The following is a 17,500-nucleotide window of genomic DNA, read 5'->3' as shown; positions in this document are numbered from 1 at the left end:
AAAGAACAAAGAAAAGGAAAGGAAAAAAAGAAGAGAGAGAGAGAGAGAGAGAGAGAGAGAGAGAGAGAGAGAGAGAGAAAAAAAAGAAGAAAAAAAAATGTGCCGTACCTCGTCGCGTTTAATGGTGCGCAGGGTGAGAGAGAGAGGGGGAGAGAGAGAGAGGGGGAGAGGGACGGAGGGTGAGAGAGAGAGGGAGACGGAGGGAGAGAGAGGGAGAGTGGAGAGAGAGAGAGGGAGACGGAGGGAGAGAGAGGGAGAGGGAGAGAGAGAGGGAGACGGAGGGAGAAAGAGAGAGAGGGGGAGAGAGAGGGAGACGGAGGGAGAGAGAGAGAGAGAGGGAGACGGAGGGTGAGAGAGAGGGAGACGGAGGGAGAGAGAGGGAGAGTGGAGAGAGAGAGAGAGAGGGAGAGGGGGAGAGAGAGGGAGACGGAGGGAGAAAGAGAGGGGGAGAGAGAGGGAGACGGAGGGAGAGAGAGGGATAGGGGGAGAGAGAGGGGGAGACGGAGAGGGAGAGAGGGGGTGAGAGAGAGGGGGAGACAGAGAGAGAGAGGGAGAGAGAGAGGGAAGGAGGGAGAGAGAGAAATAGAGGGAGAGAGAGGCGGAGGGGGAGAGAGAGGGAAGGAGGGAGAGAGAGAGGGAGACGGAGGGAGAGGGAGAGAGAGAGACGGAGGGAGAGGGAGAGAGAGAGACGGAGTGAGAGAGGGGGGAGGGAGAGGAGAGAGAGAAAGAGAGACGGATTGAGATAGGGAGAGAGAGAGAGAGAGAGAGAGAGAGAGAGAGAGAGAGAGAGAGAGAGAGAGAGAGAGAGAGAGACACGGAGGGAGATAGGGAGAGGGAGAGAGACGGATGGTGAGAGAGGGAGGGAGAGAGAGAGAGAGACGGAGGGAGATAGGGAGAGGGAGAGAGACGGATGGTGAGAGAGGGAGGGAGAGAGACGGAGGGAGATAGGGAGAGAGAGAGGGAGAGAGAGGGGGAGGGAAAGAGAGAGTGAGAGGGGAGAGAGAGAGGGAGAGGGAGGAGGGGAGAGAGAAAGAAAGAGAGCGGGAGAGGGAGAGAGAGAGAGAGAGAGAGAGAGAGAGAGAGAGAGAGAGAGAGAGAGATACACACCACAGTGGCAAGGAGGGGAACAACACACAAGACTCAACGGATTAATTGTGGAGTGCTATGTTACGAAGCATGACTGAAAACGCACAGCAGATTGACATGGGAAGGGGGTGGGGGTGGGGAGGAACGGGCGGTTTCGTCAAACCAAAAGTGCATTGCGTGTGTGTATGTGTGTGTGTGTGTGTGTGAACGGTGAGAGCGGTCAAAGCAGAAATGACAATATTATCACTGTGGCTCAGTTTTCGGTCTACGCCACTCCCCCAAACCTCCCTCCCATACACGCACCCGTGCCTTTTGCAACGGAGGAAATCAAAAGCTAATGAAACACCTGTGTGTGCGCGCGCGTGTGTGTGTGTGCGCACGTGTGTGTGTGTGGTGTGTCCATAGCGGGTTGCCACTTGACTACCATGCAGTGAGTACAACGCTTTGTCAGAAATGAGTTGGAAGCTGATTTTGGACTATGACTCTCTCTCTCTCTTCTCTTCCCCTCTTTGTCTCTTTTATGCTCCTTTTCCCCAAAGACAGCATTGCTTATTCCACTACCCTCTTGAACTAATTGTCATTTCATTTCGTTTCGTTTTGCTCTGTCTGTCTGTCTGTCTTTGTCTATCTGTCTCTGTCTGTCTGTGTCTGTCTATCTGTCTCTGTCTGTCTGTCTATCTGTCTGTGTCTGTCTGTCTATCTGTCTGTGTCTGTCTGTCTGTCTCCGTCTGTCTATTTGTCTGACTCTGTCACATTAAGCTTTTTTATTGCAGTTCCACAAGACGGCGCATCTTGTATTTCCATGACTTATGTACTTGTTCTACTCAAGGAGATCAAGATGTGTGTGTGTGTGTGTGTGTGTGTGTGTGTGTGTGTGTGTGTGTCAATGTGTGTGCATGCGTGTGTGTGTGTGTGTGTGTGTGTGGTTGTGTGTGTGTGTGTGTGTGTGTGTGTGTGTGTGTGAACATGTTATAATCCTTAATCAAATCGTATGGCAATGTGTTGGGTTGGGTTGTGGTGTACTGCCTTGTGTTATTGTACCGTTATGTGCTGTATGTTTTTTTATGTCCGTCAGTGAAAGAACCCGAGGCGGCAACAGATTGTCTCCCTTGTAGGTTTATAGTTTAGACAAACGCCGGAACACACACACACACACACACACAATAAGAATTCGAGTCTAAATAAACAACTTGTATCTAAAACACACACGTAACATTTCAAGAAGGAAGTAGGTTTAGAAATAGTCCATGCTCATAAATCAACAGAAATTACTTGCACCGTGACGCCGGCTTATCAGTTCTGCTCATTCTAAAGGAGTACGATCCGCAAAGCGATAGATGGGAAATGAGGGGAAGAATAAAAAGAAAAGAGGAATGAAAATGACCATGATGACGACGACGACGTCGCCGACGACGAAGAAGAAGAAGAAGAAAGGAGAAGTAGGAGGAGAATGAGACCGGAAGAAGAAGAACAACGTGACAACAGCAGCAACAACATAATCAACAATAACATCATCATCTTCAAACAGAACAGACGCAAAACAAGAAGACGATCAACAAGAACAAAAACAAGCATGATAGCAAACACATAAAACGCCGGTCCTTAAAAGATAACCTTTGAATGGAAGTTATTTCCGACAAGATGACTCCCCCGTTCGCCCTCTGTCAGAAACATAAACTAAAACAGATTAAGGGAGATAACTATCCTATTTTACTCGGAGTAATGGTTACTGTCCGGAGCGGTTCTCGTGCAGAACAGAAGATGGAACAGACCGGGGGCTGCAATCACATCACGTTTATTGTTCACACAGCGTCACAGTAAGGAGAATGGAACAGGCAGCAGATATCATCATCATTACCAGTAACAGCGCATCAGAAAATAAACACAACTGGCAAACTCAGTGTACACGGCTTCCATCCCGTCACGGTGATCCATTTTATACAATAACTGAAAACATTTGAAAATAAAGAACTTAACTGCGCGCACATACACACACACATACATGCCTGAATGTGCGCATGCTGTCGCTCGCTCGCGCTGACAAACACACATGCACACGCACAGACACAAGCACGCGCACTATGATAAACACGCACGTTGCACACGTACCCGGTAACTGTGATGAACTTCAGTCAGTTATCATCAGTTTGGAAACGCTCTTGGCAAGAGCACATTGAGTTTCAGTTGCAGGTACACACACACACACAAGCACGTATATACTGAAACAGAAGCATTCAGTTTCTCTGTTAGGAGAATAATGTGAGCATAATTTACTCAATTGACGAGGAGCAGGAAGAAGAAGAAGAAGAAGAAGAAAAATTCTGACAATAACTAATTTATGATTTGCTTTCATCTTTTGTCAAGGACCAGGAAAAAGACTGAAGAAGAAAAGAAGGAGAAAAAGGAGAAGAAGAAAAAGATGAAGAAGGAAACAAAAGATGAAGAAGAATTCACATAATAACTAATAATAATAATAACACTTTTGTCGAGGAAGAAGAAGAAAACTAAAGAACAACAACAAGAATTCAGATAATAACTAATTGATAATCTACTTTTGTCGAAGAAGAAGGAGAAGATAACAACTAACTAATTGTTGTTTTTAAAAAAAAGAGCCAGTCCCTGTAGAGATAACCTATCAATTGTATTTGTTCAGCTGCAATTAAATTCCCCTGCCCGGCTGTTGCACGGTGAGATACGAGCTGCTTCCGTTGCGCAATACCGGGAGAAGGGAGATAATCATCTTAATTTACACCGACGGAGTTATCGTTAATGGCCACAGCAGCTCCCAACACGATCTCTCGAAACGAAACAGAACAGGGAACAGACCGGAGACTGCTTTCACATGACGTTTATTGTTCACACAGCGTCGGAGCTAGGACGATGGAACAGGCAGCAGATATCATCATCATCATCATGATCATGAAAAGAAACACACACACACTCAGTGACACACACACACAGACGTCACACACACACACAACACACTAAAACACTGTCCGAAGGGTCAGTGTTGGGTTCCTGCATGCCCCACCCCAGATTTCCCACAATGCGTGTAGATAAAAAAAACAAAAAACAAAAAAAAACCCCCGAGAACGGCGTGCACATTTTCACACGCATGTACACGCACGCGCTCACTCCCATAAACAGGAGCACGCAGACGGACGCACACACAAACACACCACTCAAATATGTGCGCGTGTGCATCAAAACAGAACTGATGTTGGCAAGATCACACTGTTTAGCTTCGCACGATCACAGACACATGCAGACACAGACACGCACAAGCTCACATTCGAGTCACACACATTCACGTATCGCACACATATGCGCACGTGTACACTGGTAAATAAATCAGTGCTACTGGCAAGATGATATTTAGTATCACGCGCGCGCGCGCGCGCGCACACACACACACACACACCATGAACACTTACACACAAACGCACGCACACACACACACATCCCCCCCACACACACCATGAACATTACACATAAACACACACACACACACATACGCCATGAACACTTACACACACACACCATGAACACTTACACATAAACACACACACACACACACATACAAACACCATTAACACTTACACATAAACACACACATACACACACACACACACACCATGAACACTTACACATAAACGCCACGTCATCATGATATCTCGTTTCGCAAGAGCATAACTTGCGTTTGAAAGATCAATACGCATTTATCCATCCCACGACATTCAGTTCTACGTTTCAGTTTAAAAAAAAAAAAAAAATCATACCACACGCGCGCGCGCGCAAGCACACACACACACACACACACACACACAGAGGCACAGAATCCAAGACGCAAACAACCAGCCGACAGCGACAGACAGAAAGACACAGAGAGGAACAACTGTGGCGTGTGTGCGCAGTCACAATACAAGAGGTTATCAAAGATCACAAACATATCATTTCTTACATAATGGTAAGACAAACCACATTCACACAACCAGAAGTTCGTTCCTTCGAAGACAATCCTCAGAAAGGCGTATAATTGCTCAGTTACACACACACACACACACACTCACTCTATCTCTCACACACTCCCTCTTTTTCTCTAACACACACACACACACACACTCTTTCTTTCTCTCTCTAACAAACACACACACACTGACACACACAAACGCACACACTGTCTCTCTAACACCCACACCCACAAACACGCACTCTCTTCTGTCACACACACACACACACACACTTCCTACAGTTACGATCAGTGCGCGTTATGTTTTGTGCAGAAAGAGTTTTGTGTGTGATTTTTTTTTTATTTGTGTGTTTTTCTTTTTTTGTCGGTTTTTTTTTTTTTTTTTAAGTTCCATCATCTGCCCGTTTCATCGGCGTTCCCCTACACATTGCCGCTCATTCCGACGAGTCCCCCCCCCCCCCCGTCCCCCGCTCCACACACACACACACACACAGAGCCACACCCAGGTCCGTCTGTTGCAGTCACAGAGCTGGCATATCATGATCACAGAGGAAACAACAACAACAACAACAACAAAAAAGTGTTTGTACAGAGCAATACGATTCGTGTCAATAACAACACAGCAAGCATGTAGTTGCTGCATGATCTATGTGCAGTCAGCTAACAGTGGCCAATAAATGGGTAAATCTGCTTCAAACACGCGTGCAGAATTATGTGCTGTCACGCGTGCACGTGCAGTCACGTTCATTTTGAGTTGCGCTCACACGCGCGCGCGCGTCCGCTCATGCACAGACAAGTGTACAGATGCGCGCATGTGTATGCACATATATGCACAAAAACATATACAGTTTGTAAAGTTTGCGCACGCACATGCACAAAGATATATAGCATAATACACAAATCATACTGAGAGAGATAGACAAACAGTGAGAAAGTGGTGGTGGGGGAGGGGGGGGGGGGGGAGGGGGTTCGTTATATTTCACAGCTACTACGTAATGCTCACATTTCATGTTTTTGCATAATTTCAAACACACGCTGAGCTGGCTTCTTTTCAAAACTGTTGCGCGGACGCACGCACGCACGCACACACACACACACACATACTTTCCTCCCACCACCCTTGCCCCCTACCCCCCCTTACTCCCAACACAACCCCATCCCTTAACCCAGACCCTCCCCCATCCCCCACCCCCCAATCCCTCCCCCCAAAAAAATCACCCCACCCCTAACACCTCCACAGTCCCTAAACTAACAACCACAGAAACAGCAACCGCGAGCAACAAGTACGCCGTAAGGCCGCCGCCACCACGACGACGAAGACCCAGCCATGCACAAGAACCTCCTCCTCCGCCTGCTCCGCCGTTGCTGTAGTAGACGATGTAGCTCTCCGCCTCGCGGAAGCGTCTCTTGAGGAGGTCCACGTCCTTCCAGGAGCAGGTGGCGGGGCGGGTGGCCTTGAGGATGTCCAGGTGAGCATAGTACAGGTCCAGGGAGCAGCGCCCGAACATGTGCTTCTCGTAGCAGTGCTCCGCGTACGCCTGGTAGCTGCGCGAGGAGTAAGACGAAAGAAAGAGTAATGAGAATGAGAAGAGAGAAGTTAAAAAAAAAAAGAGTTGCAACGCAATGACGTTATACAATATCGCTTTGTTCTAATCTCTCACAGCTGCTACTGCTACTTCTTCCATCACTTCCACCACCATCACCTGTTACTACCAGTACTGCTGCTGCTGCTGTCACTGTTGCTGCTCATGCTACTGTTGTTCCTGCTACTGCTGTTGCTTCCTACAATAAAAACAACAACGACTACTATAATTATCATGCTGCTCGTGCTACTGCTATCACTGCTGCTGCTGCTGCTGCTACTACTACTATGTTGCTGCTACTACTTCTGCTGCTGCTGCTGCTACCACTGCTGCTATTACTATGCTGCTACTGCCACAACTACTGCTGCCGTTGCTACTATTATTGCTACTGCTGCTGCTACTTTCTACTATCACTACCACCACCACCACAACAATAAATACTACTACTGCTACAAGTGCTTTTCGTCGTCGTCGTCCTCCTTCTATTCTTACTGTCACTACCACAACTACTACTCGTCTGCGACGGTCCTCCTCGTTATACTTCTACCACTACCACCACCACTACCTCTACCACCACCACCACCACCACCACTACCTCTACCACCAGCACTACCACCACCACTACCACCACCACTACCTCTACCACCACCACTACCACTACCGCTACCACCACCATCTCTACCATTACCACAACCACTACCTCTACCACTACCACCACCACCACCACTACCTGTACCACCACCACCATCACTAACTCTACCACTACCACCACCACCGCCATATCTACCATTACCACCACCACTACCTCTACCACCACCACCTCTACTACCACCTCTACCACCATCACCACCACCATCTGTACCATTACCACTACCTCTACCACCACCACCTCTACCACCACCAGTATCACCATCTCTACCACTACCACCACCACTACCTCTACCACCACCACCACTACCTCTACCACCACCAGCATCACAACTACCACCATCACTACCTCTACCACTACCATCTCTACCATTACCAGCACCATTACCTCTACCACTACCACCACCACCACTAACTCTACCATCATCACCACCACCACCACCTCTACCACCACCATCTCTACCCCCACCTCTACCACCACCACTACTTCTATCACCCCCACCACTAACTCTACCACTACCACCACCACCGCCATCTCTACCATTACCACCACCACTACCTCTACCACCACCACCTCTACCACCACCCCCACCTCTACCACCACCATCTCTACCACCACCACCATCACTACCTTTACCACTACCACTACCATCAGTACCATTACCACCACCACTACCTCTACCACCACCACCTCTACCACCACCTTCACCTCTACCACCACCTCCACTACCACCATCTCTACCATCACCTCTACCACCATCACCACCACCACCACAACTATTTCTCTTCGTCCTCCTACTTCTACTTAGATTACAAAACCACCACCACCATCACTACCACCACCACCACCATCACTACCACCACCACCACTGCCACAACAACAACAACTACTTCTCTTCGTCCACCTCCTTCTCCTACTTCTATCACCACCGCCACCACCACCACCACACCACCACCCACGCCCAGCGCCGTGTGCCCCAGGACAGACCTGCAGTGCGGGGAGTAGAGTGGCTCTTTCCACATGCCGGTGGACAGCCTGGAGGGGATGCGGGCGTGGAAGTGGTACAGACAGCCCTCCATCACCCCCTGACTCCGCCTCAGGCAGTCCCCGTGCTCCTTCAGCACTGCACGTGCGCACACACATACACACGTGCCCGCGCGCGCGCACACACACACACAACACACACACATGCAGACACGCACACACACACACACACACATGATACTAATACTAGTACTGCTACTACTACTATTTCTGTTAAAAACAATGATGATGATGATGATGATGATGATATTACCAGTAATGTTAATCAAGAGTTCAGAGCTCAATGTGCTTCACAGGAAGAGATAAATAATGCCAATGAACATGACAGAATGCATTTACACACACACACACACACACACACACACACACAAACAAGATGCGCGAACTTGTAAGTAACAACAAAATCAAGAACAAGCTCAACAACGATCGGCAATATCACTACAACTACAACGACTAATAACAATAACAATAATGACAACGTTTGTATGTATTCATCAAATGTTCGGCTCGTCTGTCTGTCTGTCTGTCCCCTGCCTGTTAACTCTCTCCATACGAACGGCGAAAGAGACGACGTTAACAGCGTTTCACCCCAATTACCATCATCAAAATATTGCAAGCGGTAGGCTCTTATACTGAAGACGTGAATGTTGACAAAGAATATAATCCACAAGTCTGACGACGGAAGCTAAAGGTTGGGTCATTCAGACACCCACTGGACATCCGAGGGGTCTGTGTAGAGGAGAAGAGAGGACTGGCCGTACTGAGTGAGTTAACCTGTACGTCAGACATCATGATAGGCCTGCAGACAGCTGTCAGGGAGCGAAACGCATGATTTTTGTGTGCCCCTTCTGATTGGTCGGACTGCCGGAAGTTGGGATGAGGAGTCAACGGATTGACTTCACCTTTTGCTTTGAGAGAGAGAGAGAGAGAGAGAGAGAGAGATGCGAGCATGAAATGTGTAGAGAGAATGCTGTAGGATGAAAGTAGGATGAACGTATCTAAAATTTGAAGTGCCAGACTGTTGAGTACCAGCGACCCTCCTTGTGTTATTTTATTTAGCTGGCTCCCTCCTCAGGATTCAAGATGTAACTTTTGGTTCTTCGTCTGAGCTCGTCTTTTAGTGTTATGTCTAGATCTAAAGTGATGTTGAATTTTTGAAGAAGTTTAGGAATTGAACTGAATGAGAGAGCGTTAGGCCGGTGGTAAGAGTGTGTTCGTGATTATATTTGTTGTGGGAAAGGGGTTCCGGAAGAATAAATGTGCAAAAAAGGAGTATGAACATGATTTCGTTATTGTCATTGATCGGAATTGGTAGCGGAAGGTGTGAGCCTGGGTATGTGTTCCATTTTTGTATGTAAAAGAAATCTCCCTGACAACAGCCTGTACGTAGGCACATCACAACCTGTCTATCTGTTTGACAGTACATGAACAGACTCTTCCTCCCACCAAACCCCTCACCCCCCTACCTCTTCACACAACTTCTCCAATCATATGGAAAGGTTGGTTATACACAGTGCATCTTGGGCGCAAAACTGAAAGCGCTGAATGGGCATATCGATATAACGCACCAACAGCGTCGCTGGCATTTACCAAAGCCTTGCTCTCTCTCTTTCTCACTTTCTCTGTGTCTGTCTGTCTGTCTGTCTCTCTCTCACACACACAAATACCTCCCCCCCTCCAACAAACTCTCACACACAAACACACACAAATACCTCCCCCCTCCAACACACACACACACGTACACACAAATACCTCCCCCCTCCAACACACACACGCACACAGACATGCACACAGACATGCACACAGACACGCACCCCCATACAAACACACACACAAACACCTCCCCCCTCCAAAACGCACACACACACACAATCACCTACAATACCGCCAGACACAGCACGCCACGCTAAGCCGATTTCCGTCTTGCCCGGAGATTTATTTTGTCATTAAACCCCAGCTGTGCATGTGCCCAGCTGTCATCCCGGGGCAACGCGGGAGGAGGTGGGGGGTGTGGGGGCGAGCAGAGCGCATGGAGCAAGGGGGGGGGGGGCAATGAAGGGGAGGAGGGGAAGTGGGGGGGCGCAGGGGGGGGGGGGGGGGGGTAGGGGGGAACTGCCTTCCCAGCAGAAATGGGGACTGGAAGGGATCTATGGCCTGATAGGATCAACAGACTGTCCGGAAAGGTGACAAGAGGTGTGCGCTGAGACGGACTCATTAGGAAACGGCGTTACGCTGAGCGCCGGTGGCTGGTCTCTGGAGACATGATCTTGCAAGTCGCTCAGAGGGACGGCAAATAGACGAGCGGTCATCAAAACAACTGGCCTTTTTTTCACCTTAACATTTTTTTTCTATATATAGCCCGCGCTATCCTTTCTTTTATCAAACAACAACAACAACAACAATAACCAAATAGAGTTTGCATGTTCATCCGAACATTTCTCCTTTCTTTGGCATTTCCCTCGATCCAGTCAATTACCCAAACTGAGACGTTAACCGTCCGGTCACCCGTGTGTTTAGCTAACTGGGTCGAGGGGAAATGTCAAATGTTCAAATCAACATGCAACAACAACAACAACAACAACAATAGAATTAACAAAGAAAGAAAGAAATGAAAGATAATTAAACGAAGAAAAGGAAAAGCTTTCTCAGAGAACACAATTACTAGGTTCTACTCCTCCTCCTTCCCCCTCCCCCTCCTTCTTCTTCCACAAAAAAGGGAAGCAATACAGGGAGGTAGGAATGAAAGATTGATGAAGAAAGGTCTTCTTCTCCTTCCTCAACAGCTAACAGGGAAAAAATAAAGGAAAAAACCAAGAAAAAATAACAAAAAACAACAACAACAAAATTACATAAAAACCCAAACAAACAAAACAACAACAACAACAAAAAAACCCCCAAAACCCCACTAACAACAACATAAATCCCGAAGGAAGGAAAGAAAAAAATAACAAAACCCCGAAAACATGAAGGTTGTTTTTGAATCCCAAAACGACCGCTTCTTTCAATCCCCTTCCTCCTCGTCCTAATCCCGACCCAGAATCAGTCCCTAGCCACTGCCCTACACGGAAAATGCCAGGGCCGGATGGCAGCAGGCGATATTTGAAGCGCTAAGTTTGCTTAGAGTTTGGAATGTTCCCTAAGTATACGGAGTTTACAATGGAGTTGGGAGCAATCTTAACAATAAGCAAACTTAACGCTGCTAAGTCCGCTCAACCAATCCACCCTAGGGCTGGGTTACACGACCGATCTTAGCAATGCAATTTTTTTTTCTTAGTGTTAAGAATTTTCCTAAGTAAAGTCAAGGGAACTGAAAGCAAAAGCATCACTGTTTAGAACGCCTCATGTAAACCAACAGAACCAGTTTCAGTTTCTCAAGGAGGCGTCACTGTGTTCGGACTAATTCAAATAAGCTACACCACATCTGCTAGGCAGATGCCTGACCAGCACCATAACCCAGGGAGCATATCCAGGCAAGTAAGGTAGGAAGGAAAGTAAGCAAGTAGGTAGGTAGACAGGTAACCCAGGGGCATCACCGAAGCGCAACGGAAGAGTGCCGTGCACAAGGTCCAAGCAGCATCCACTGCCGCGACAGCACTCACACACTTGTGTCCCCACAGGTGGGCGAGCCTTCACGGCCCGGATTGGCCTCATCAGTCACCTCCAGACCCACAGCCACCGATTTTCCATCTGATTTTTGAAGCCATGGTCATCTTCGAATCCCAAGGACGAACATCACGGGAAGGTAAGTAGGTAGGCAGGCATGTAGGTAGGTAGGCAGGCAGACAGGGCGGGCAGGCAGGTAAGTAGGTAGGTAGATAGGTAAATAAATAGGTAGGTAAGTAAGCAGGTAGGTATGCAGGTTAGTAAATAGGCCAACAGCAAAGTGAGAGCTGCATTATCAATCGTTTCTCCGATGCAGTGGGAAATCACTTACAGCTTAGTCTTTTGTGAAGGACTATGACTCTCAGACTAGAAGGCAAAATTGCACTGGCTCTTAGTGCTGATGCCCTGGGGGGCTAGTTGCCCTTTGGGAACCATCCCAACGCCGACTGTCCTAAAAACCCTCTTGGCCGAGAGAGCGGGGATGTAACTTGGGCAAGACACTCATCCACAATAATCAAAATCTAGCCCAGACAGTCGGTACAGCAGTTACCTCCTCTGCTGTTCTGATGGTCACAGCCGAAAACGACTGACTATCATAGGCAGGCAGGCAGGCAGGTAAGTAGGAAAGTAGGTAGGTAAGCAAGCAAGCACGCTACCCTACCCCCCCCGCCCTCCCAACCCCTCCCCCGTCCCTCACCGTCCTTGTTCCTGCACACTGCCTGTCCATACACGGACAGCAGTCGGGGGTCCACGCTCTGAAAGCCGCACAGGGACCGCCACCTACGGGCCCGGGGGTTCAGGGCGTACAGGCTGGTCAGGCACACCCCCACCACCTGCATCAGCTGGAACCTGCACGCACGCACACACACACACACACACACACACACACACACACACACACACACAGAGTCACGCACGCGATCTCCCGCGCAGGCATACAAACACACAAACATAATGAATGCATACAGCGCGTTTCCACATCCCAGTCCACTCTGCAATTCTAAAAGCAAATGTTCTCTAAAATAGATGCTCTTATAAATATCTGTAAGACCTAATTTATACACAAGCAAACACACGTAGACACACACACACACACAGAGGCAGAGAGAGAGAGAGAGAGAGAGAGAGAGAGAGAGAGAGAGAGAGAGAGAGAGAGAGAGAGAGAGAGAATATGAATGAACGAATGAATGAATTTTATTTCTGAGGGTAATAGAATAAGCAACAATGCTTCTTTTTTTTTTCCATCCAGCCCCCAAAAGGAGAAAATTTGGGGAAAAAAAGAATTGAAAATAGCATCATATAACATCAAACGAGAAGGGGGGGGGGGGGGGGGGGGGGGGGGGGGAGACAGACACACAGACACACAGACAGAAAAAGATCACGAAAATTACTGGAGAGGGAGACACACAGACACACAGATGGAGACATACACACAGACATCGACAGACAGTGACAGGGAGTGATACTAACAGTGACCGAGACAGTGACAGACATACAGAGAGAAAGAGAGACAGACAGACAAAAGCAGTTCAAGAAATAGGTCACGAGACCGTCAACAAATAAGTCACGAGTTTCTCGGTTAGAAAGACGAAGATCACAGGAGAAAAACAGAGAGAGGGGGGGAAAAAAAAAACAGAAAAAAAAATCCGAGACGAACCAAAAAAGACCACAGACAGATAATCAAATATGGAAATAGCTCCGACTTTCTCTTCGATATCAGGCAGTGATTTGTTAGCGTTCGTTTGTGTGCGTGAATATGTGGTGGTGTGGTGTGGTGGTGGTGTGGTTTGGTTTGGTGTGGTGTGGTGTGGTTTGGTGTGGTGGTGGTGTGGTGTGGTGTGGTTTGGTGTGGTGGTGGTGTGGTGTGGTTTGGTGTGATGTGGTGTGGTGTGGTTTGGTGTGGTGGTGGTGTGGTGTGGTGTGGTTTGGTGTGATGTGGTGTGGGGTGGTGTGCTTTGGTGTGGTGGTGGTGTGGTGTGGTTTGGTGTGGTGGTGGTGTGGTTTGGTGTGGTGTGTGGTGGTGTGGTTTGGTATAGTGTGATGAGGTGTGGTTTGGTGTGATAGGGTGTAGTGTGAGTGTGGTGTAGTGTAGTGTGGTGTAGTGTAGTGTGGTGGTGGTTGTGTGTGTGTGTGTGTGTGTGTGTGTGTGTGTGTGTGTGTGTGTGTGTGTGTGTGGTGCAGTGTGGTGTAGTGTAGTGTAGTGTGGTGGTGGTTGTGTGTGTGTGTGTGTGTGGTGTAGTGTAGTGTGGTGGTGTGGTGGTAGTTGTGTGTGTGTGTGTGTGTGTGTGTGTGTGTGTGTGTGTGTGTGTGTGTGTGTGTGTGGTGTAGTGTGGTGGTGTGGTGGTGGTTGTGTGTGTGTGTATGTGTGTGTGTGTGTGTGTGTGTGTGTGCGTGTGTGTGTGTGTGTGGTGTAGTGTGGTGGTGTGGTGGTAGTTGTGTATGTGTGTGTGTGTGTGTGTGTGTGTGTGTGTGTGTGTGTGTGTGTGGTGTAGTGTGGTGTAGTGTAGTGTGGTGGTGTGGTGGTGGTTGTGTGTGTGTGTGTCATAGTGTAGTGTGGTGGTGGTTGTGTGTGTGTGTGTGGTGTAGTGTGGTGGTGTGGTGGTAGTTGTGTATGTGTGTGTGTGTGTGTGTGTGTGTGTGTGTGTAGTGTGGTGTAGTGTGGTGGTGTGGTGGTGGTTGTGTGTGTGTGTGTGTGTGTGTGTGTGTGTGTGTGTGTGTGTGTGTGTGTTACTTGTCCTCTGCCGTCTTCGTCACTGTCGTCATTGTCATTATCACGTAGCGCCCGTCACGGCCCACTGATAACTATGGACAACAGAACGTCACCAAGTACTTGACGCTTTGATCCTCCACCAAAACACTTGTACTTAACTCACTCAGTACGGCCAGTCCTCTCTTCTCCTCTACACAGACCCCTCGGATGTCCAGTGGCTGTCTGAATGACCCAACCTTTAGCTTCCGTCGTCAGAATTGTGGTATTCTTTGTCAACATTCACCTCTTCAGAATACGAGCCTTCCGCTTGCAATAGTTTGATGATGGTAATTGGGGTGAAACGCTGTTAACGTCGTCTCTTTCGCCGTTCGTATGGAGAGGGTTAAACTGCCTAGAAACTACTTCATCGTCGTTAATGACTAATCCATGCGATCTTACAAATAAAAGAAGAAGAAAAAAAACCCTACCCCCCCCCCTTCCACACACACACTAACGAAAAACCCTACTGTATTAGAATAATAAAATATTCATCGTTGTCTTCGGCATGCAACATCATCATCAAGACATCATAGTCATCATCATGATCATCATCAAGACATCATAGTCATCATCATCATCATCGTCAACAGCAGCAGTAGCAACAGCATAGATTATCATAATCATCATCATGATCACCATCATCATCATTAGCAACATTGTTATGAACATTATTATCATTATGATCACAATCATCATCATCATAATCACCATTAGCAGCGGCATTGTTATGAACACCCTAATCATAACCATATCAAGAAGCAGCAACAAAAACAGCAGCAGCATCCTTATCATCATCATCATCATCATCAGCAGCAGCAGCAGCAGCAGCCATAGTTATCATCACAATCATCATCATCATCATCATCATCATCAGCAGCAGCAGCAGCAGCCATAGTTATCATCACAATCATCATCATCATCATCATCAGCAGCAGCAGCAGCCATAGTTATCATCATCATCATCATCATTATCAGCAGCAGCCATAGTTATCATCACAATCATCATCATCATCATTATCAGCAGCAGCCATAGTTATCATCACAATCATCATCACCAGCAGCAGCAGCAGCCATAGTTATCACAATCATCATCATCAGCAGCATCATTATCAGCAGCAGCAGCCATAGTTATCATCACAATCATCATCATCATCAGCATCATTATCATCAGCAGCAGCCATAGTTATCATCACAATCATCATCATCATCATTATCAGCAGCAGCAGCCATAGTTATCATCATCATCAGCATCAGCAGTAGCCATAGTTATCATCACAATCCTCAGCAGCAGTAGCTATAGTTATCATCACAACCACCACCACCATCACATATACCCCCTCCCCCCACCCCACCCAACCCACGTACATGCAGATGAAGTCTGTACGGCGCCAGTCCCCCAGCAGCAGGGTCTTGTGACGTGTCATGACGTGGAACCCCTGCAGAGACTCCAGGCAGCTCTCCACGTTCCTCCGGAACTTGGGGTCACACCCCTCTCCCCCCTCCTCCTCACCCCATCCTCCTCCTCCTTCCCCTGCCCTGTCCGCTCGGGCCTTCGCGTCGTGGTGACTCCACGCTGTAAAAAAAAAAGAAAAAAAAAAAAGAAGAAGAAAAAAAAGAAAAAAAAGGTGAATTGAAAAGTATGGTACAGCATGAGTATCAATGGGAAAGGTTTTTTTTTAAAACTTACCACCACTCCCTCCCCCCTTTTCCAACACCTCATATACCCCCTCCTCTCCGCAAATCGGTATTTAATGTCAAAAGTAAAAACAGACTGCTTTTTGACGCTTTCACTCCCTTTTTTTTTATGGAAGTAAAGATATCGGGCCTCGGATTTCGTCATCATCATCAACATCATCATTTTCTTATTTATTTCCGTATATATAAAGAAAATGACACATACATACATACATCTGTGTGTGTGTGCGTGGAGGGGGGGTGGGGGGGTGGGGTAGGGTGGGGGTAGGGTCGATGAAGGAGAGATATTTCTTCTTCTTCCTGTCCTTATCATTAACATCACAAAAAATTGTTACACACTTTAAACAAAGGAACGAACACATACACACACACACACATACACACACACGCGCGCGCGCGCGCACACACACACATACATATAAAGAGAGAGAACTCAGAACTCAGAAATATATTACTGCAAGGCCATCGGCCTGTTTGCAAAGGAGGTACATACATACAATTGCGACACACAAAATACCGAAAATAAAGGGGGGAGGGACCAATGTCATGGACACAACATTTCATAACTGAAAAAGTAGACAAAGATTATATATAAAGAGAGAGAAAGAGAGAGATAGATAGATAGAGAGAGAGAGAGAGAGAGAGAGAGAGAGAGAGAGAGAGAGTATACATGTATGTGTGGGTGTATACGCGCGCATGTGTGTGTGTGTGAGAAAGAGAGAGAGAGAGAGAGAGAGAGAGAGAGAGAGAGAAAGAAAGAATACATGTATGTGTGGGTGTATGCGCGCGCATGTGTGTGTGTGTGTGTGTGTGTGTGTGTGTGTAAGAGAGAGAGAGAGCGAGAGAGAGAGAGAGAGAGAGAGAGAGAGAGAGAGAGAGAGAGAGAAAGAAAGAATACATGTATGTGTGGGTGTATGCGCGCGCATGTGTGTGTGTGTGTGTGTGTGTGTGTGTGTGTGTGTGTGTGTGTAAGAGAGAGAGAGAGAGAGAGAGAGAGAGAGAGAGAGAGAGAGAGAGAGAGACAGAGAGAGAAAGAAAGAATACATGTATGTGTGGGTGTATGCGCGCGCATGTGTGTGTATGTGTGTGTGTGTGTTTGTGTGTGTGTGTAAGAGAGAGAG

The 17,500-nt window shown here is 47.6% G+C and overlaps 1 protein-coding gene across 1 annotated transcript in view; it reads right to left on the bottom strand.

Annotated features, from left to right (window-relative positions):
* Positions 1–6,270: 6,270 nt before the first annotated feature.
* Positions 6,271–17,500, bottom strand: part of LOC143299551 (uncharacterized) — a 50,122-nt gene continuing 38,892 nt past the window's right edge. The window contains exons 2-5 of the mRNA XM_076612834.1: positions 16,050–16,257; positions 12,633–12,784; positions 8,276–8,411; positions 6,271–6,601 (exon numbers count right to left, since the gene is read on the bottom strand). Coding sequence (XP_076468949.1) covers positions 6,271–6,601; positions 8,276–8,411; positions 12,633–12,784; positions 16,050–16,257 — 827 coding nt within the window. The remainder of the gene's footprint in view (positions 6,602–8,275; positions 8,412–12,632; positions 12,785–16,049; positions 16,258–17,500) is intronic.

Source organism: Babylonia areolata, chromosome 25 (assembly GCF_041734735.1).
Source record: "Babylonia areolata isolate BAREFJ2019XMU chromosome 25, ASM4173473v1, whole genome shotgun sequence".
NCBI classification, from domain to species: Eukaryota; Metazoa; Mollusca; class Gastropoda; order Neogastropoda; family Buccinidae; genus Babylonia; species Babylonia areolata.
This window is presented reverse-complemented; position numbering and strand designations above follow the sequence as displayed.